Consider the following 23202-nt stretch of genomic DNA (forward strand, 5'->3'; position numbering starts at 1 on the left):
TTATGAAAAAGATGATTTTTTTATTAACAGCTTTAAGGAGGTGCCACCACGCTTAGAATGGTTGCATCATTTTGTGGTTGTGGTTGATGTGACGCCAGATTTGGGTATTCTCCTTTATTATTTTCTGTATGACAATGCTCATCAATTTTATTTTCTCGAGGTTGATCCTCAACGCATTTGTAAGTTTTTTCTATTGTGCTGTAAGGTTGATAATTACTAAGCGGTAAAAAATGATTGTTGTTCTGCGGGGCCGACGGTTTGGTTTCGTTAGAGAATACCGGTGTAAAGAACGATAAGATACAAAGATTATATGTTGCTCCTAATAGAATTTTCCAAAAACCCATTGTTTTGTTGGATATTTTGTGGATTTCGAACGCTCTTATGATTGTTACGATTACATCAGTTAAAAATTTTATGCACAAGAAACAAGCAAAATAAACTCCAATTTTTTCCAAATAGAAAGTGATAATTCCAAAAGTGCCTTTAAACTGCTCGGTAAAAAATGTAGGTGAGAGTAGAGAGTCTAGATAAATTTGTCTATTTACGCCCATCGCGGACGCATAAATATCTTTTTGAGAGTAGTCTATGCTTCTTCCTTCTAGAACTTCTCTTGAAATTTTTGTCAAAACTGATTTTGATGCTTCCGAATGCAAGATATTGTCCCAAAAAGATTTTAGTTGATTTGGTGTGTAAATTCCGGCACGTTGTGATTCGTAACCGGTAAATTTTGGAACAGAACTAACAACTCTTGAAGAGAATATTTTTGGCGGTTGTAAAGGAACAGGTGATGGCATCAAATGGTACCGTGAATTATCATTATCAATATCTAATTGGTAGGCATTTTTGTAGCCTCCAATACAATTTACTTCGTTAGCAAATGGATAGGTTTGTCGAGAAATTGGATCGACGAACATTGTCCTATCATCATAGTGAATAGGAATCCTATCAAAACACTGATCAAGAACCTTAAGTGGTGAGTTTCGTTTTGGACAGTGGTACAGCCAACCTATGCTACCATCTGTGTCTAAGAACATCGAGCGGTTGCCGGTTAACATGTATCCAGCTAAACGATTATTTTGGATAGCCTGCATTAGTATCATTTGTTTTTGAGTTCGATCAAGTTCGCATTGCTCTATGACCAAACCTTTCCATGCTTGTTTTATTTGCATGTAATTATGATATATGACAAAATCCATTTTTACCGCAAGGTTAAGATCATAGTCTAACTTGTCTTTGTCTAAGTGTTCCCATGCAACAAAACCATTGTCGGATGTTCGGATCTGATCATCTGAAGGCTTCCTATTAAACCCATTTACACTTCGGCTGTTGTCAGAATCAATACGAAGTTTATGAAAAAATTGTTGAGTTTTTGATTTATAAGGTTTGCCAGTTTTCATATTAAATCCGCCTGTATAAGAAACATATAAAGAATCTAAATTTGTTCTGTAAATAAACTCAGGTTTTCCACACAGCTTTTCTTTTTCATCAACTACTCTAATTTTTATATCCATTTCAGCAGGAGAATACGTTCCTGGTCCTTCATAGGGCGTCTCCGATTTTTCATCACTCACTATGAAATACTGTACGTTACCAAGTTCGTTTTCATGTTTTAGCATTTTTGCGTTTTGTGAAAATCTTTTAGTAACTATACAATTTTCCGGTGCCTCCCAATTGTATGCAAAGGGGTCGAGTGATGTCGAATGACAACCTCCTTCTGAGAGGGCACAAGGAAGTTTTAGTCCTTGACTGTTATAGACAGTTCTGTCATTAAGATCAATATCGAGTACAGTTTCTTGCATCAGGGTTTCAAAAGAGAAGTGTTTAATTTGACCACGATTATCACAAGATGTTGATGATTCACCTTCAAGATCAACTCCCTGGTTTTTATAGGAGACAGTTTTTATTCCATGTTTTATATCAATTTCCATTTCATCATCATCAAATTCTGTAACAGCAATTTTTCCAGTTTTGTTAGCATTTAAACATTGTTCAGGCGAAACAATAATATCATATGTTATTATTGGAGCGTTGTGTACAATTGAAGAATGGGAAAACATACCACAATTATAACGAATGAGCATTGCAGTGACTTTGCACATAAGAGCTTTGACGAAGGTCCGATAAGACCGTTGGTAAAGTGTTACATGTGTATCAACCATCTGAATGTTTTCGGGTGTGATTTTGCAAGGAGAAACTTGTGTTAGAGCATACATTTTGTTTTCTTTCATTTTAGAACAGTCATAATGAATGACCCTTAGTTTGTTAGATACATCATTAATATCGTCAAGGAGGGGTTCAGTAGAGTTAATAACTATAAAAGGAGTACAAAAGTAGAAAAGATTTATAAGTAAATAAGAAAAATAGAGTTTTTCAAAACAAAGATATCTTTTCATCCTGTTTTTTTTAGCGCTTCAAGCCGGGAGTTAAGGCTAAGAGTTGTAGTAATAGGCACGTCCAGAAAATGTTGCCTGGGTTTTGGTACCTAAAACAAAGTTAAGTAAATCCGGCTTGATAACGTGATGGCGGCTTGGCCGAGCGACTAGAAGTTCGCCTATTATTATTATTTTCTAAAGTTTGTAAATTAGAAGGTCCTTGTTCCGATGTATTAGGGCGGAGAGGACTTAAATTAGGGTCTAGAGGTATTCTAGAATTGTGCTGTGGGCAAGGAGTTGAACTTCTTGTTCGACTACCGCTAGGCAGGTGTGTTTGGACTGGTGGTGGGTTGTCACGACCACCTGAACTTGCTTCGTTGAATCCAGAATCGAAATTGGTAGGAGTTCGGTCAGGGTCGAAGTTCTGCACAGGGGAATCTCTTCGTATGAAATTCTCCACGGGGAAATATTCGGTGTTAGTGGGGCTTTGGAAGGAGAATTTAGTCAAGGGACTGTTGAGTTTATTCAACTGACTTGTCATTAGATTATTATAAAATGTGTCACAATTATTTTTATCTATACCATATTCTAGGGTTAACTCTGGTATAGTTTCAGTAGCTGGGTAGTACTCGACTAGGTGATTTCTATGAGCGACCTTCCTGGTGGCCGGGTTGCTATCTAAAGTTAATTCATAGTTAACATTGGTTAGTTTTTTTTCTACAGTGTAAGGACCTGATCTCAGTTCATGTAGTTTTTTTGACTTTCCTAACTCAATTTGATGGTTTTCCATTAGAACTTTTTGTCCAACCTCAAGTGGTTTGCCTAATTTGTGTTTGTTTCTATGTTTATGTGCGCGGTTATTGTTTTCTAAGCTCTTTTTATAAGCGTTATTGTATATTTGTTTGAATTGGTTTTCTCGCATCAGCAACGAATTGTTTATAGTTGGTTTTAGAAGTTTGTCAATTTCGGTGTTTTTTGAAGTTTGCAAGGTATGCCTGTGAAGAGGCAGGTCTTTGCAAAACTCGGAAGAGCATGTGAGTTGTGAATTTCGTAGGAGTCCTAACTTAAGTGACAGAGGTATCTGTGGTTTTTGTCCAAACACAATTTCATAAGGTGAGATTCCAGTACTAGCATTTGGAACCGTGTTATGAGAAAAAGCAAATTTTGGTGCCAGTTCATCCCATTTACCTCGAGCTTGTTCTAGAAAAATTCGGAAATGTGCTCCTAAATGTTTGTTTTGGATCTCGACTTTACCATTAGTCCAAGGCGCATAAGCAGTTCGAGGTGCGGGTGTTATACCTAATTCATGAATGTAACTCGCAAAATCTTGGTTCATGAATGCCGAACCCTTATCATAAACAAGTTTTTGTGGTATTCCAAAAGACAAGATGAACTTTTCTAAAGCTTTTATGGTGTCTACTGCGTCTGTGGAACGTACAGGGTATACTTGAATGAAACGCGAAAATGAATCAATAATAACTAAACAATGATGTCTACCGTTCGACGGAGGATTTAAAGGTCCTTTGTGATCAATGTGGACCGTATGAAAGGGGAATGGGACTGTATCAGTCCACTTTTCGAGAGGTGCTTCGTGGAGGTCTCTCCGTTTTTGCTTATTTTTCTGGCATTCAAGGCAATCAGCAATTAGGTTTTCAATCCATTTATACATTCCGGGCCAATAAAAAAATCGTTTTACATTAGCAAGTGTTTTATCTAAGCCTACATGACCTGACAGTTCACAATGAGCTAGCTGAAAAACTTTAAAGAACAATGACAGTGGTACACAAATTTTTAAGTATTCAATATCTGGTTCGTCAGTTTGTTGTTGAATACATAAGATGTTACCTACAAAACTCAGTTTTTCAAAGTTATTAATGTATGACATTATGGCTTTAGATTGTCGGAATTCAATTTTCTTTTCATCTTTGTTATTGTTCGTCCTTAATTGGCAAATTTGTTGTATCACTGGATCTTTTAATTGTTCTTGACAAATTACCGATGTATTTAAATCAACTTCTTTAGAGAAGATTGTCAGTTTATCGATGAGTTCTCTTGCATCTTGTATTTTTGTATTTTCGGGAAATTTTTTTGCTAATTCGGTTTTATCTATACAAGTGCTATTTTTCACGAGAAAAACTTTATCGTATTCTAGAGGGAATCTGTACTCCGAGTCTGTGGTATTAGTTTGATCAATGTAGAGGTTGTCAAAATCTAGTTCTGGTGACTGGTTCTCATTGAACAATTCAAATTCCGAAATTGGGTCAAAATTTTGTTCGGTTATCCCTTCATCAGGGTAGGAATCAATTTCTGTATAGTGATCAGACGTTTCGTCTTCCTCCTGTTCTGATACAGGGGTTATTTCATGTTTGCGATGACGCCTATAGTGGTTAATTGATGAACCATACGAGAAATCTTCCGAAATATTGTTTATTGAGCAAAGTCTGTTTTGATTATTGTCGTACTTTTGCTTTATCATTTTGTCGTTTTTGAAAATGAATTTGTCGATACCCGTTATGCTTTGTTTAAGGATTGGGAAAAAATCATCTGCTGGTCCCTTTTCATTATCACGCAAAATGAAGTATTTTTCCTCGTTACCATGCTCGTCGTAAAAACTAATCTCTTTTGGTATCTTTTTGTGTTTAAGTTGATACTTGTCCAAATCTTTAAGTTTTACATTGCGACTTAGGATGTCGGGGAAGGCTAAGTTTTTTCCTTCAGCCCAAATAATTTTCAAGTTTTGAAATTGAGATATTACTAACTGGTATCTAAAAAACCTGTGAGAGAGTTTTCCTCTTCTACCCCATAGATACATTAAGGGCTTATGGTCTGTGTACACGTATACAGGATGGGGAGAACCAATTAGGTAATGCTCATAAGTTTGTAATGCCGATATTACACCGCAAAGTTCGCGTGCTGTGGTACTCATTTTTTCTTCCTCTTTAGTGTAAATTCTAGAATTGAAAGACACTATTCGTTTCCCTTCCGGAAATTCTTGAACGAGAATTGAGCCTACTCCTATAGAAGAAGCGTCTACATGCACGTGGAATGGGTATTTAGTATCAGGTATTGCTAAGATAGTATCTTCGCTAATTCTGTTTTTAATGTCGTTAAACAGTTTTTCGTGTTCCGTTGTCCAAACAAATTTAGTTTCTGTGCGGGTTAAGTCATAGAATGGTTTGCAGTCAACATGCAAATTTTTGATGTACATGCTGTAGAATCCTAAACAACCTAGAACTCTCATGACGTCACGTTTGTTTTCGGGCGACTTGAGTGCTTTTAAATCTGCTACTCGCTTCTTGACTGGTTGTATCCCATCTTTACCTACTACGTGTCCCAAGAACTGTACTTTCCTAAGGAAAAATTTAGTCTTTTCAGGTTGAGCTTTCAATCCTGATTTCCTTAAAAGTTCATGGTACTTGTCAATTATTTCAAACATTTCGGTTTCATCTTGCGCTTGCATGATGGTGTCATCAATGTAGGTTATAGCTTGTTTTTTTCTAATTAATGGTGCAAAATGGATAGTCATTATACGACTGAAGAAATTAGGTAGACCGCATAGACCATAAAATCCGCGTTCAAATGTGTATTGCTTTGGACCAATTACAAAGCTTACCAGCTGTTTAGTTTCCTCAGTTAAAGGAACCTGGTTATAAGCTGAACAAAGATCACTGGTTGTGAAGAAATTACCTTTAAGTCTAGTTAATAGGCTTCCGATTGGCTCTAGTGGCCATGAATATCGACTAAGATCTGTTATTGAATTCAAATATCGGGCATCTATAACCAGTTTTACTGTGTTCCCCTTGGGTAGGATTATGATTGGATTAATAAATTCTGATCCCATTTCTTTATCATTACCCATTTCCCGGATTATACCTGTTTTACACAGTTGTTCCAAAAGGTTTTCTAGTTTTTCCTGATAATGTAATGGTACTTTGGATGGTCTTTGTTTTGTCAAAGTTGAATTAGGTAAAAGTTTAACTTGAAACTTTTGTTTTATCTTTCCAACATCGTATTTGTGTTGAGAGTAAACGTCTTTATTTTTAGTTAAAGTCTTCAGTAACTTGTCTAAGTTTTCGTCATTGATATCAGCTTGACTGAAATCAAATTTTTTGAGAAACGCTTGATCGGTTTTGTCAAATCTGTTAAGTTTTTCTTTGGGAAGTTCAACGGGTCTGATGTTCTCATCAGTTGTTTCTAATTGTGGCTTAAGATCCTTTAGGTCGTCGCTAAAGTCTGTTTCTAATTCGTAGTTGTTGGTAAAATCTTGTCGCCTTTTTCGCTTTTCTGTTTTCTTTTGTTTTTCAGGAGTTTTGCCTGCAAAGAAATTTTGAATTTTTGAAATTTTTGGACCTTGTTTTTCACTAACATGGAATATTTGATCCCAATTAGTGTCACTATTCATTAGGTGGTTTATGAATGCAACATTGTCAACTACAGAAAATTCTGGGTCTTGTCTAATTTCAATGTCTTCTAAAGTGTGCCCAATAGGACCCTTTTGGATGACAACCTTGTTGTTTTGAGGATTGTTTAGCATTATTGGTAATTCCTTTTCTTTTCTAAAACACTGAACGTTGTAAGTATAAATTCCTTGAGCTTGCAGTTCACTTCCAATTACGAAGGAGGTTCCCTTTCTGAAGAATTCATTTGGTGGTCTAATTGATATTACTCGAGTTGATTTTGGTGCTAATGGTAGTTGCTGGTCAAGAGTTACAATTTTATAAGAGCTAATGTATGGATAGCTTTTTGTTTGGTATCTAGATAATGTGACGGCTACTTCAGGGTAAGTTTTTAAGTCAATTTTTGGAGTGGTTAGGTCAATAGATTTTACTGTAGATTCAAGGAAATCCATTCCCAACAAATTCGGCTTGCAACCATCTTTTGCTGAAACCCATGTGGTAACTTCCACTTGATACTTTCCCTCTATGTCGAAAGAAGTTTTGAAAGTTATTTGACCTAGAAGTTTTAGTTTTTCACCATTAACCGCTAAAGTATGATTTTTTGAAGCTTTCATCTCAATGTGTTGTAATTTGCATAGTTCAAGATAAGTGTGGTAATTAATTATAGAGCTTGATGCTCCTGTGTCCAATAAAAACTGTGTTTCTAAGCCGTTATTTTTATTTTTGTCTCCGACGGATTGGTATAAATTAATATAAATATGTGAGTAACTTGCTTTGTTATCAGTAGTGTTTATGAACGGAGACCTGTCTAGTTTAAATACTCGTCGTTGTGATTCTCATTATTGTAATAGTCTCTGGAAGTTTCACTGGTAAAGTGAACTCGAGGGCTTCGCCCTTCACTGCTATCTCTTGAATGAGTATTATTGTTTTGTCTAGTAGGTGTCCTATCCCTGTCATAATCTCTACTCCTATCACGATATCGATTATCTGATCTGGAAGGACCGTTGCTTTGTCTGTCCCTACTATTTTGCCTATTTTTATCTCTGTAAGAATTGTTTCGATAGTTATTTTGTCGTTCCTGTGATCGTTTATCGTAAGAAGATGATCGGTAATTGTTTGAAGAGTTTGATGGGTACGGTGATCGATGTCGGTAGTCTGATCTGGAGTTGTTTTGATAATTGGATTGATTTTGGTTATAATTACTTGTCTGTCTGTCCCTAGAATTTCGATTGTCATAATTGTTTGATTTGTAATTTTGTTGACCTGGTGAATGGCTCCTACTACGTTTATAATTATCTGTGAACTTTTCTCGTTGTTGAGGTGGGTTTCGGTTTTCGTTTTTAAAGTCCTTGTACTTAAAGCAGAAAGCTGTTGTGTGACCTGAACGTTTGCAAAACTTGCAGAATCTAGTCTGGTTTTGTTTGAATCTGGGATTGTCGTTGTTGTATGTGGCGTTTATTTTATGATCTTTCATTAGATTTGCAATTTCTGTGAGTTGGTTTTTTAACCCTTCTATTTCTATTTTATTGTCGATACTACTTGAGGCAGTACCAGTGAATTCACTGCTAACAGAAAAACTTAAGTCTTTAGTTGCTACATGATCCTGTAATTGTTGCCAAGTTGTAGCTGGGTTTTCTATTAACCGCTGATGTGCCTTTTGCTTGAGTGTAGGTGGCGTTAATCCTCTTACAAAGTACTCCATACACTTAGCGTTACGCTGGTCGTTGTTAAAATCTGGATCTGGCCATCCTTTTTCAACTGCTTTTGTTACTCGGTGTGTATAGCTTTTTATCAACTCATCTGGTTGCCTTTTAATACTCTCGACTTCAATTCTTTTTCTATACTTGTCTTTTGCATCAGTAAAACGGGTAATGAACTGATTTCTAACTTCGTTCCATGCTAAACCTGGTGCTAAGGTTTCAAACCATTGGGCTGCGGGCCCACGCAAAACCGAACCAAACAACGCTTTTTGTCTAGCGTCGTATGCTGCTTGCAAATCAGCATCCGCAGGATCTCTTGTTCCTAGTGAGAATTGGATTTTTCTTTGTATTAAACTAAAGAATTCCTGGGCATCTTCAGATGGGTCTAAACCTGTAAATTTCTCTAACGCTATGTCGGGGTACGCAACAACGTTCGCTGCCATGTTTTATTTTAGTGTACGAAAAGAATATTTTATACGAATGTATTATTAGTTTGGGTAATTAGTGTAGAAAATATTTGTGTTATAACAATTATGTAATAAAACGCTAATACTAAGGTAGAAAGTTGAACTGTTTGTTTTGTGTTATGAATTTTATTTGTTTAGGACCGTTTAATGATTGTATTTTAAATTCAAAGTTTTTGCCGTTATCAGTACTAAAAATTTCAACCCAAGAGTAAATATCGGTTTGCTCAACGGTAAAATTTAATAACCAAGGATAAGTGCTTTCAGAGTGTTTAAATTCAACAGAGTATTGGTGAAATTTGTTTATTTTTGAAAATCTAATTTGTGTGACAACTTCTGTTTTTATAAGTAATTTAACTCTATCTGGTAAACTCGGATCGTCAGGAGAAACGTTGATGTATTTTGGTTTAATAATTTTTAAGATTTGTAAACCAAACGGGGGAATTTTATTTTGGTGGCTCATCCACACACAAGATGATACGTTTATGCTAATTCTATCACACTGTTCTGATTTCTTAGAGCACACAAAAGTTCCTTAAAGTTTGGGTTGGTCCACTTGTAAGTTATGTAGATTTCAGTTTCTGTTTCGCTAGAAGAGTGATGGTAAATGCATAAAAAGTTTCTGTTCTTGTCAGTTAAATAATATGAAACTTTGCCTATTTCGTTATGTACTTTAATACTTATATTTAAACCTTGAACGTTTACTTTAATATATGACATATAAATAACATAGAACAATTGTTTTTGTTGTTTTATTATTGTATTTTTGTATGAAACACACAGAAGACAGTATAAAAACGTTTAATACGGGATGTTTAGTACATCAGTAGTAGTATTTTTGTAGCTATTATTGTGTTTAAATATTGTTTCTAAAATGCTTGAGTCTGTTAATGACCGTATTTTAACATGAGACAACAACTTTTCTATGATAAATTTGTGTACAAACTGGGTTAAAAAGGCTAGTTTACGCTCTTTTAATTAATTATTGGCTAAATTTTCTGCGGGAATCTCGATCACACTGTTTTTAGTTTTTAACAAAGTTAGTAAATTCTGAAAATTTGGGTTCTCAGATGCATAAGTTATACAAAAATCAGCGGGAGAATTATGTTCAAACACGTAGAAAATAGCTAAGAAAGTAATTCCGTCAGTAATAAACCGTGTTATTTTACCCCTTCTAGTGTTTTCTATTGCTGTTAGATTAAGATGTTCTACAATAACTATTCCAGTTTGGTCCATGCACTGTTTAAAACGTCTATTGGTGAAAATGTTCGTGTGAAACCGGTTAAAATGGGGGAATTCTCATCAATTTATGTTATTTTCAGGCTAAAAATCTATGTTGGGGGGTTAAAATTTAGTTTAAAACCCGTTATTCTTTGTTAAATTTGAGCCTTATTGAGATTTATGTGGTCAAAACTTGGTTAATGTTTACTAATTTTGTGTAAAAATGACGTTAATATGGCTATTTTCTTGAGTAATATTGGTTAAAATTGGATAAGAATGATGTTTTTAAGGCTTAAATGTGATTAGTATCCGTTAAATTATGATAAAAGTGACGTTAATTTTATTAAAATCTGGTTAATATTTGAGAATTTAGGTCAAAATGATGTTTATTTGGTTAAAATTTGATTAATATTACCCCACCCGGGTCAAGGAATTGATAAAACAGAGTGAATATTTAATTAAGGAAGGCTTAAATTTAACCAAAATTGGGTTAGTTAATGTGAAAATGCAACAACGTGTGCTTAAATGTGTAGAAAATTAGATATAAATTACACTAAACACGTGTTGGGGGGATGAATTCTGGTTAAATTTACGTTAAATTGTTTGAAAATGCTATATATTGGTCAAAAATTCAGTAGAAATTAGACATATATTACTCTAAATATGGTGTGGGGGGATGATTTCTGGTTAAAAATTGGCTATTTATTGTGAAAATGCTAAAAATCTACTGTGAATTTGGTGAAAATCGGCTAAAGTTTAGTTTAATTAGGTGTTGGGGGGACGAAATTTGGATAATTTTTCGTTATTTGGGGTGTAAATACTAATATTTTACCATTAATTTGGTTAAAATCGAGTCAGAAATAGTCTAAACAAGTTTTGGGGGGATGAATTCTGTATAAATTTTGGTTATTTAGAGTGAAAATACTGAAATTTTACAATAAATTTGGTCAAAATTGGGTTAGAAATAGACTAAACAGGTTTTGGGGGGATGAATTCTGCATAAATTTCAGTTATTCAAAGTGAAAATACTAAAATTCAACCATAAATTTGCTGGAAATTAGGTCAAAATCAGATTAAACCGGTTTTGGGGGGATGAAATCTGGTTGAATTTCGATTATTTACAGTGTAAATACTAACATTTAACCATAAATTTGGTTAAAATTGGGTGAAAATTAGGCTAAATAGGTTTTGGGGGGATGATTTTTGGTTAAATTTCGACTATAAATTGTGAAAGTACTTCAATTGTTATATAAATAAACTCGAAATCGGACATAGATTACCCCCACCCGGGTCAGAACAATTTTACAAGAGCAAAGAATCAGTTGCCTGTTACTATTTTAATGTAAATTTACTGTATTTCGGCCGTAAATTTGATATAAATTACTCTATTTGTTCGTCTATTAGTGTGCTTTCACTTCTGTGCTAGTGGTTATTTTACTATTTTAATCCGATCGGATAGAAAAACAAAAATTCAGGCGTGATTCTTTCCTCTGGGCGCACCAGTTATCAAATTTGGCTGGGCTATTACAGATCACACAATACGGGATCTCTTTATGTATGCCAGTCAAACTTGACAAAAGATATAACAAATCGAAGGCAAAGATATATGCCTAAGATCTGTCTGTGCTATAAGTCTCAATTTAAAATAGTTGGGGGGCTGAAAAGTTCAATTAATTAAATAGATAGTTTAAATGAACAAGCTTACTAATTACCAGTTGTGTAGTGGTGAAATGGAGGTGAGCTGCTGGGCGATCGTTCACTTGGGTGTTTCTTCAGTTATGTTATTTGTCGAAAAAGAAAGTTATAAAATCAAATCAGGAATTATTTGTCTAAGTTATTAAACAATTTTGTTCGACTATTTTATTGTTAAAGTGAAGTTAAATTTTGAGAAAAATGAAAGCAGTTGTCTGCTGCTTGCTTCTGGGAGTGATTTCTGTCTCTCTAATTTTATTCCGTCCCACTTCGCTGAGAGAAACAATTAATTCCTCTCAGCTCCGTTTGGGCCGATAGGGAGCGAATCACAAACTCACGTTCATAGTGAGGTGCTTCTTTATTTTCCTATTGGCCGAGAAGGCAAGAGAATTAACTCTTTTTTATCTCACGGAAAAATTATTGAAACTCCAAAAAATAATAAAAATCTAAAAAGCTGAGAGCATCAATTATTGATTTCGTAGGCGCCTGTTTTCTGCTTTTCCCCTCTTCTAAAACCGCAACAATTATGGTTTTCTTGGGGGCTTTTTATGAGACTCTATTGTCTTTTCCCCTGAAGCAATCTGCTTCATCTTTATTGAACTTGGGGGGAAAGATCTGCATTGCAACTGTCAAAAGCAGAAGTAATTTAAATCAAAAGAAACTGTGGTTTTACAGGCCGCCTACGTTCAACAACGTATATTTTCTATCCTGGATATAAGCGAGGAGATCCAGGCCTAAAGTTGTGTTAATTAAATAAGTCGAACTGAGTTGTTTAAATACTTGTGTACTGGTAGTCTTAACAAGCGTTAGTTCGTTTAGCGCGCGGCGAGAGAATGGTTAATTAGCGCCTAAATACGTTCGCTCTAATGCGGGATTAATTATCCGTTCATTTGTAACGGCTCTCGTAATACTACAATAGAGCTCGGAAAACTATCAAAACAATTTGAAAATCACTATTTTTGTCATACTATTTTGACATGCAGTGAGTATATAAGCACAATCCTCTCGAAGATTAATGCTTGTTACAGCGTTATGTTTCTTTGATTCAACTTAAGCGTTCGAACAATTTGACATAATATTGAACTTTAGAAAAGAGAATTGAATCTAAGTTTCTCCAATGTCCACCCTGAGGAACAAAGTTTCTTATAAGATGAGTTTAAAACCAGGTAGACTACGAATCTTGCTCCATCGAGATGCATTTTGTCAAATTATATATGCGTATGCTACTAGCAAATTCTTAAGGCTTTTTTCAGAATTTATATTGAGCGTTTGATTTAGCCAATATAGTTTACCATTAAGTATAAGATAAAACTAAGAGTCCCCTAAACACACTTTTACCTAGGTTGTTTATTTGTACCACTAGATTGACTGTGTGTCTACTTATTGATCATAACCATGTGTTTTTCCGTAGCTTTTGTGGTTTAGGAGATATAAAAATATAATTTTTCGACAAATTGGTTTCAAATTTTTTTGAAATCATTTTTTAATACAAGCAAAAGCAAAACAAAAGAGAGCAGCAAAAAAGTGTAAGCAGATAATAGTTTCATTTAACAGCTAACAAATGTGAAAAGAAGTGTGAAACGTTGAAGAAAAATTTGACACTGTAAACAGAATTAACTTCAAAATATTATAAGACACAGATCGACCAAACAAACTATAGGTTCTCTCTGAACAGATCAACAAACAAAACGTTCTATAGTCAAGAAATTTTTCTCGTTTGCCTTGATAAAGACAATTCCAAAATCTCATCAAAATGTACCAAGAAAAGTTGGTGTTTCAAATTTCGATTCACTGGGCTATTGGCTAGTTTTATAATCAGTTGAGTTTCGCAGAGTATTATTGGGCAGTTCTGGCGCGGTCTGTAAATTAAGTGAATATAATGGGTACAATTTTTAGCCCGTAAGCGTCTGCAGTGTTTCCCTCGGAACCCCCGGAGTCTAGAAGTGGAGCTGGACCAGCCCAGTGAGAGTGGCCCCACCCCCATCTACAGGGCGGGTCAGATGCTCAGGGGCAATGTCAAGTTCACACTCACCGAACCCATTCACTATAAACGTAAGCAACGCACATCAAATTGCACTGAACGGAAATTACTTCAAAGTTACTCCACCAAAAGTTAATGTGTGTTCTCATAAACAGCACGTCAGAAAGCGTACACCTCTGTTTCAAAACTACACTTTGGAGGATAGACAATTATAACAACAGTCTCAACCTGCCTAAAATTGAGATCTCCAATTTCGTTATTAATTAGATCCAATTATAAAACAAAATTTTCTCCAGAGCCATGTTACCGATAAGTTGTTTTGCAAATTGACTTCTTAGTCTGAACTAAGCTAAGTAAAGTTAGAGTTTTACATAAGCGACACGAAGTTTAGTAGAAAACCACTCAAAAATAATTAACACACAGCAGCTGTTTCCAATACGGCGAGAAGATGGACAAAAACACCTTGCTCATGTGGGATTCTTTTGGGGGATTCATGATTGGCTACAACGTAGAATGGCTACCGAGTTCTAACCGGTTGCGTTTTGAATTTTTCACATATAGTACAGTTTTAGATTGTTCAGGTCTAGTTCTTCTGTCCTACGCGATCAATTTTTTTAGATGCTCTGGGAACAAAAAAATGTTATTCGGAGTGCTAATTTAACAGCTTTTAAAGTCAACGTAATGATGAGTCAGAGTTTTCAAGCAGACGAGAACACTTGTACAAAAAATGTCTTTTATGCATTGCATAGCAACACTTTTCCTTTGCCTTCCATCATATTTGAATTGATCCATAGCGATTGTTTATGTTTCGCGGGGCCCCCTCCCAACATTCTGCACACTAAGGAAATTGAATTGATTGAAAACAACTAAATATAAGATTCATTAATTGTTCCAATCCCACTTTCAGTTGGAGGAGAAACTATATGCTCAACTGGTTTCTTTTTGTTCAGTCAATTTTCGCCGATCGATACATTCATCGGAAAGAGTTGTGACTGGTATCACCAGAAATCTCGTGAAGAGCAGAATATAGAATTAAAACTTTTTCTTCAAATTTTGTTTTTTTTCCAGGAGTTAATGAGTTTTACAATTTTTTGTGAACATTTGACACTTCAGTGGTTTTGTTCACATTTATGATTGTGTTTGCTCAATTTTTGGTTTATTATCCCCCATTTAAGTTAGAATTTTTTTTGAAAGCCGCCGTTAGCTTCTCAAAAGCTTCTATTTACGAGCTCTCTTTTTTTACAATCCACCGAATCCGGATTGTACAATTTGTACAGTTTTTGTTGCAGAAACTTGCAGTTTTCAACACTTTTTCCTATTTTTCAAGTTTTATGATAAACGTGATTTGAATTGATGCTGGGCTAAATTTATAAAAGCATTGCGCATTGTTGAATTTTTAAAATTTTTCATATTGTGTATTAAAAGTTTGGTGGTTTTTTTGAGCATCATGGTTTTTTGGTGCCATAGTGATTTTCAAAAGCTTTTTTGCATTATTAGATTGATCTGAACAGCATCTTTTTGGATTTGAGGACGTTGGGTTCAAGAACTTTAATAGTTCATTAGTTTTTGACTAACTTTTTTTAAGTTCACAACTTCTATCGTTGTTTGTGCCTCTCTCTGTCTCTAATGACCAACCAATTTTATTTTTGTGTGCAGGCTGGCTGTTCTGTAGATAGCAGTTGGAAATTGTTTTTTTGAACCTTTAATATCAAGTTTTCAAGATATTTTTGTCATTTTCACACCTGCTGAGCTCAAGCCGTTCATCAAAGTTTTATTTGAGCTAGAGTATACTTTTTTGCGCAGATTTTGAAAATACAGTTGTTGGAATGAAGGCTTCGACACCCAGAAGACCTATCGAATTTTCAGTTTTTTTAGCGGATATATACATTTTAACATTTTATTACTTTTCAGACAATTACCTTTTTCCAGCCTCTGCTGGCTTCTCATATGCTCATCACAAAATATCCGAATTGAAAAAATTTTCACAATCTTACCCGAGTCTTAAGAAACATGGGAACCAACACGTGTTCCCAAATTTACCTACGATTTTGGATGCTACTTCTTTTATTTTCCTCTAAATTTAATAAACTTTTTCAAATTCGTTGTGATTGATTGGTGTGCTAGCCAGGTAAAAAGTAATCGTTTCCATTCAATTCTTTGAAAACAATTCAGGTTTTCTCATGTTATTTTTTTCACGGTTCAAAGAGCTCGAATTGTTTTCATGCAGTGTTGTTGGCGCCACTTCAAATCAGCTACAAATGCCATCAGACAGCAAGAAATAACGTTTGAAACTGAAAAAATTTAGATTTTGTCAAAACTAAAAAATGTTCAAAACTGAAAATTTTTACAAGTTGGAACCGAAATTTTGTGCACCCACGATTTCTGGAAGGGAAAGCGCGAGCAACGCGAGTTTATGGCACACGGTTAGGATTAGCCCTAAACTACCCATGGATCCAACCAACGTTATTGCATCAGACACATAAGTGTAGCTATTAGCACTTATATGGTGCAAAATTGGCATTTTTCGATATTTTGTTATTTAATTGTTAAATTTCTTAAGTTGTTTATTTTATGACACTTTAGGTGACCATTAAAGGTCAAATACCTTTTATTCGAGGCATTTACAGCCACGTAATAACTATCCGTGCTGATGTCAACAAAAGTAAATATTGCAGTAACTTGACATTTACTATGTAAACTGACCTAAATCACTTTCTTGATTAACCAATTAGAAGCAAGCAGCGATGATGTTAGACTCTTTGTTGTCAATATGATCGACAATTAGAATGGCTATAGTTCAGCTGATGTAGTCGATTGAGCAAAAACAAATAATTTGAGGCGTGACATTGTTTCAAACGGATTTTGAAGTGAAATAACAAATTAGTGTTCAAACATATTTTGGCTTTTTGAAGTTTGTTTTCACGTGCTGCAAGTTGACTTACATTTTTGCTGGTTTTTTCTCCTGATTGTCTCAACTAATGTTTTTCAATAGTCTCACTTGTGTTTTAACAATGCATAGTTGTGTTTTTGAATTTATCAAGAGCATGTAATTGTTTATATGACTGAAACACTGTTTGTAACGGAAAAGTATCCCTTATTTTTTGCCCGTATTTGTAATATTGTTTTTTTCTTGTTTCCTAATTCTACTGATGACTATAGTTTTTTGCTCTTCTATATGCTGTAATAGACGCTATTTAATGGTGCATATGAATTCTGATTGAATAGATGCAACAGAAGTTTGATCAAAATGAAGTTGTTACTTCGAAACCATTATTGTTCAGAATTTAGTTTCGATAAGGGATAGAGGTTGATTTCCGGATCTATTTTTTGTCTGGTGAATTTTATTGTTAGTTGACCATTAACAGGTATCCTAGTGAAGCTGCATGGTCTGGCTAAGGTCTGGTGGCTGGAGGGCACAGGTGACCAGAGAAGGGAGTACCAAAACCTGGACACCTACTTCCATGATGTCATTGTGCTCTCGCACGCAGGTTAGATTTACTGACATTGAATTCTCCTAGTCCAGAGCAAAAGTTCATGGCATGTTTTGCACGATTCTGGCTCTTGTAAGATCATTTTTTTCATTGCAGCTTCCAATTTTCTCCCAAAAGGTTAATCAAAAACCTTTCTTTTAAAGTTCCTAAATAAAAACTTCTCTTTTCAAGATATTGCGAGATGAACGAGTTCTTTTGAGATCTTTCAGGAAAAAACAGAACGCTAAAAAATTTTTGGATAGTTTTTTCGTATCTAAGCTGGGTAATCTGTTAAATATTTTCATAACCTGGTAACTATCGCGAGAGAAAAAATAGAGATATCTGCGTCCCGAGGGCGCTGCGGATGGCTATCTTGTAAGCTAGTAAGATTCTGTCAGAATCTTACAAGAGGATGCATTGTCTTACAAGATTTTCTGACAGAATCTTACAATATAAACATTCTTCTTATAAATTCTTACAAGTTTAAAATTCGTCTTACAAAATTTTCCCAAGGCAACAAATCGTTTTGTAGAAAAACAGGGCATAAAAATTTGGAGATAATTGACATGACGATAAACTTAATGTAAATTTTTTTCATAAATTTGAAACTGAAAGGTCACTAAATACATATTTTGTTTTAACCCGGTAATAATTAGAAGGTTCGAAGATAAGTGTTTTTTGTTTCACCAGATTGAGTGTAAAAAACATTCATTTAAAGAGGATTAATTCAGCAACTTGTTATTCAAAAATGTTAAACAAAAAAATATAAATTTAAATGATTTGATTAATGCTTTTGGAAGCTGCAATTTTTGGTAGTAAACTAAAGGTAAAACGTAAGAATATTGTACTCAGAAATTTGAGTTGTTATCTTGAAAAACAATTTTCAAATAAAATAATGCTTAAAAAAGTTACTCAAATATGCGCAAGCACTTCTCAAGTTTCCAATGCATTGAATGAAGAAAAATGCGCGCAAAAGAACCAATACCAATGAAAGTGTAGAAACCGGAACGAACGTGGAACAATGTTACAAGACAACCATTCATCTTGTAAGATCTTACAAGAAGACCATCTTTTGTAAGATTTTTTCAGTACCTATAAGATAATCATCATTTGTAGGAATTCTGCAAGATCTTAGAAGACAGCCCAGAGTTTTTAAAAATAAAAAATGGCATTTGTTCTCAATAATCAACATTTTGTTTGTTCTAAAGCTTTGACATGTTGTTTAACTGAAGTATCAATTTTAATATTCTAAATTTGATGACTCGATAGAAAAATGAAACCAAAAAGCTCCTAGGAAATACATTGAAACACTCCAAAAACAATCGTTATCAGTGGCTTTGACCAAAAACTTTACACTCTTCGATTTTTGTAGTGCATTTACCGCTGAACAAGTCTAGTTTAACTTTGGTTTCGGCCCTGTTTTAAATTTTTCATTTAAAATAAGATACGTACGTCATATTTAAATCCATCAATATAGTATTACAAGCACAACAGTCCGATCACTTTTTCTTGTGTCAGTTAGCACAATTTCACGGCTGATCACAAATAAACGGGACATGGAAAAGTAAGCCTATAAGTTAGTGCCTAGATAACAATTTTACGAAACTCACAATTAACCACGGGCTTGGTTCTGATACCGTCACAGTTCTGTTCGGCCTCAGTTGGGCCTCGTTCTAGTTCATTAATAACATCACAATTGATAATCCAATAAACTCGTCATTGCGGACAATCTCGGGTTATGAAGTGGTTTTTTCATTAAAAAACTTTTTGAATAGCTCTTGAGAACGTTTTGATAATCCAATAGCACTCTTATTCGATTTAATAGCACATAAGAATTGATCAACCGGTTAAAAACGTGTACCAATTCATTTTTAATTATAATACCACAGTTAAGCAAAACTTCATATATATCCTGCTATGCGTGAACAGACAAAACAGCCCAGACAAAAGATAGAGTTAATTAAACATACGCACACCAGTTAACAAAGAGACTCCTTAAGTCGTTCAGATGATTGTGTGTCGTTGAACAAATATTAAGCTGATTCAACATAGTTTTCTGCCAAATTTTGTATTTTGAACCAAGTTTTTGGGTCAATCTTAATTCATATCAATTAAAAACACTGACTCTAAGATATCATTAAGATATCTATTTTCTTGAAACACGTGCAACGATCTTGCAAGTTTGCCATATACATCTTGGGTGTTTTCTTACGAAGAATTTATCAAGATCATATGCCAGATTATTTCAAGCTTTGTGATGACTGGTATTTACAGAAACGGACGAAGACGCATCTGAAGTGTTACCTGAGGGCAATCACTCCTACCTCTTCCAGTATGCGCTGCCCACCAATCTACCCTGCTCTGTGGAGAGAGTGGGCGCTTACATCAGATACTCGGTCAAAGCCATCATTGATAGGTAAATAAACACCTGAAAACAATTATTTTTTGGATCACAAATTTTTCAATGTGTGATCACAACGAAAATAAATTTAAATGGTTATATTTTACATCTTTTTTTGTTAATTTTAGGAAAAATTACTGATTTATAATTACTGGTCATATTTTACATAGATTTTTTTTGTTAATTTTAGGAAAAATTACTGATTTGCGATAGTCGAGATGAGATTGCTAAGTTTATAATTATCTCATCGTGGCTGTATACAACCTAAAAGATTTGACTTGTTTTGGGTTTCATCCATTTTCCTTATTTGAAAAATCATATGTTTGGTGTTTGAACAAATATTTTCTGCACCCAAACAGTTTTCATAATTTCTACACCCATTTTTTCAAGCTAAAAGTAAAACCTATTTTTCCGACTTGTAAAATAGCCTCATTCAAGACAAATCCCATATGTTTTAACCAAAATTTATTCTCATAACGGTTATAGGTTAATATAAATTATTTTGTAAGTTTTTAGATCTTTTGTAACGCAATCCTACACTCAAATAAATTATATGTTTATTTTTTGACAACATTGTTTTTTGGAGAAATTGTTACAGCCCTGCATCCCTTTTAGCCAGTTATCTCTTTTCACTCAGTTTTTTATGAAGTACTGAAATAGACAAATTTAGCTCAATAGTATGCAAGTCTTTCACATATTGATAATCCATCAAGTATCCTTTTGATTTCTTTACTTTGCTCTATGTTAAATGTTTCTTTTATCTACGTCATTTGAGGACTCGCCAGCCGAGAACTACATTATGAGAGAATTCACAATACCGAGCTTATTTAACTTGTCTAGTAGCATCAAAATTATCCAGTTTAGAAACAAATAAAGTACTAGAAACTCAAATCTTTGTAGTTAAAGAACGGTTTCTAATCGAACTACTTCGGAAATAGCCTGGCGTTGATTTTTGTAGCTTTAGAAAAAAATTAGGGACATTTTGTGAAGTGCCTCTTTAATGCACCATAAATCAGATATTATGTTATTGCCTTACGCTTTTCAGATTTTCTGTTATTGTTTTCGTTAGGTTTAATATAGAGCTCAAGTAAGTTTGAGAAATTGATGAAATCCCGATTTTTTAATTTGATGACTTCATTGAATTAATTTTCAGATGTTTTCGGAACCTCGAGAGACACGTTTAACTACTCTAAAAATGGTACAGTAAGTTTTTTGTGCAACTGATGGAAAATGAATACATCTCGGCAAAAGTCTGCGACCTTTCTTGCCCTGGTTTCATTTTTTGTGCTAATCTTAAATCAAGACATTTTCTAGCAGCTTTGTTTCAAAAGTTATTTTTATTGCTTCCTTTTTTCCGTATTTTTGCTCCCTGCTCTATCAAATTTGGTTTGAAAATGTATCATGACATTCTTTTATATGCTTTCAAAAAATTGAACACACTTGATGAAAATTTGATTTTTAGTAAAACAAAAGAAGATAATTGTAGAGAAAAATTTGTTATTTATGGCAATCAGTTGTGTGATTGTCGCCATGTGATTATTTTTTTCACAAATTGTACTATAATGATTTTAAATCCTAAATCATTGATGTTACCTTGAAACTTCCTGATGAGTTTTAATCCAAACATCTCAAAAAACTGACCCAATTGACACTTTCTTTGTCCACATTGAATTATTTTCTGTATTTTGTCCTCAGAATTACTTTTATAGGTTTTCTGAGATATTTTTAAACATTTTTTGTAACATTACTATAGATTGATATTTGTCAATAGAGGGTAGTAAATTAAACTGATGAATGAAGTTTGATTTGAACTACTGATAATTGTCATGAGACTTTTTGATAAATAATAAAAGCTTCCATAAGTTCTATTACTTCTTTAACATCTTTTTTGCGTTCATTTACATCATATCGATAATTTTTGAACAAATTTAATGAGCCCGCATATTGACTTTTTATAAACGAAATTTTTTGATTTCTTTACTTTGCTTTATGTTAAATGTTTCTTTTAACTACGTCATTTCAGGACTCGCCGTTCGAGAATTACCCTGTGAGAGAATTTATATTACCGAGCTTAACAAATTTGTTTAGTAGCATCAAAAATATCCAGTTTGGAAACAAGTATCGTACTACAATCTCGAATATTTGTAATTAAGGAATGGTTTTTAATCGCAATACTTCGGAAATAGCCTGGCAATAATTTTTGTAGCTTTAGGAAAAAACTTAACACTTTTTTGTGGGGCATATTATTTTAGAAGATCATATAAACCTCTTAAAAGCACCATAAACCAGATATTATGTTATTGCTTTAAGCTTTTCAACTTTTTTTGTTATTGTTTTTTTCTTCAGGTCTAATATAGAGCTCAAATATGTTTGAGCAATTGATGAAATCCAGACTTCTTAAATTGATGACTTCATTGAATTAATTTTCAGATGTTTTCGGAACCTCGAGAGACAGGTTTAACTACTTTAAAAATGGTACAGTAAGTTTTTTTGTGCAACTGACGGAAAAAACAAATCTCGGCAAAAGTCTGAGACTTTTGTTGCCGTGGTTTCATTTTTGCGCTATTTTTAAGTCAGGACATTTTTCTAACAGCTTTGTTTCAAAAGTATTTTTATGTTTCTTTTTTTCCGTTTTTTGCTTCCTGCACTATCAAATTTGGTTTAAAAATGCCTTGTGACGTCCTCGAATATGCTTTTAAGAAAATTGAACACACTCGATGAAAATTTGGTTTTTAGTTAAACAAAAAAAGATAATTGTTGTGAAACATTTGTTATTTATGGCAATTATTTGTGTGATTGTCGCTATGTAATTGTTTAATTCACAAATTGTACTATAATGATTTTAAATCCTAAATCATTGATCTTACCTTGAAACTTCCTGATGAGTTTTAATCCAAACATCTCAAAAAACTGACCCAATTGACACTTTCTTTGTCCACATTGAATTATTTTCTGTATTTTGTCCTCAGAATTACTTTTTTAGGTTTTCTGAGATATTTTTAAACATTTTTTGTAACATTACTATAGATTGATATTTGTCAATAGAGGGTAGTAAATTAAACTGATGAATGAAGTTTAATTTGAACTACTGATAATTGTCATTTGATTTTTTGATAAATAATATAAGCTTCCATAAGTTCTATTACTCCTTTAACATCTTTTTTGCGTTTATTTACATCATATCGATCATTTTTGAACTTAGTTATTGAGCTACCATATTGACTTTTTGTCAACAAAATTGTGCCTAGAATTTATGGGCCTCAGCCTGAAAATACCAAACGATGTGGGATCCGATATTGGATTCAACCCTGTTTAAATTTATAGTCATTTTTTATGCAGAATTGAGCGTTTCTTAATAAGTAACGGGATGACAGCTACAAATGGCACTGTTTCAAAAATCTTGGACAGAAATTTTACTTTGCTCGAACAGAAATCCGCTGATTTTTACATTTCCATTAGCATCTGGTTTTTAGTTTCCATTAGAATCCACAGCCCAAACGCGAC

At 33.9% G+C, this 23202-nt stretch overlaps 1 protein-coding gene across 3 annotated transcripts in view; it reads left to right on the top strand.

Annotated features, from left to right (window-relative positions):
- Positions 1 to 23202, top strand: part of LOC142339885 (arrestin domain-containing protein 3-like) — an 88606-nt gene that overhangs the window by 33459 nt on the left and 31945 nt on the right. For all 3 annotated transcript variants that reach the window (XM_075390208.1, XM_075390207.1, XM_075390209.1), the window contains 3 exons: positions 13743 to 13898; positions 17193 to 17315; positions 19572 to 19713. In XM_075390208.1, the coding sequence (XP_075246323.1) occupies positions 13743 to 13898; positions 17193 to 17315; positions 19572 to 19713 (421 nt within the window). The remainder of the gene's footprint in view (positions 1 to 13742; positions 13899 to 17192; positions 17316 to 19571; positions 19714 to 23202) is intronic.

Source organism: Convolutriloba macropyga, chromosome 5, assembly GCF_964194025.1.
Source record: "Convolutriloba macropyga chromosome 5, txConMacr16.3, whole genome shotgun sequence".
NCBI classification, from domain to species: Eukaryota; Metazoa; Xenacoelomorpha; order Acoela; family Convolutidae; genus Convolutriloba; species Convolutriloba macropyga.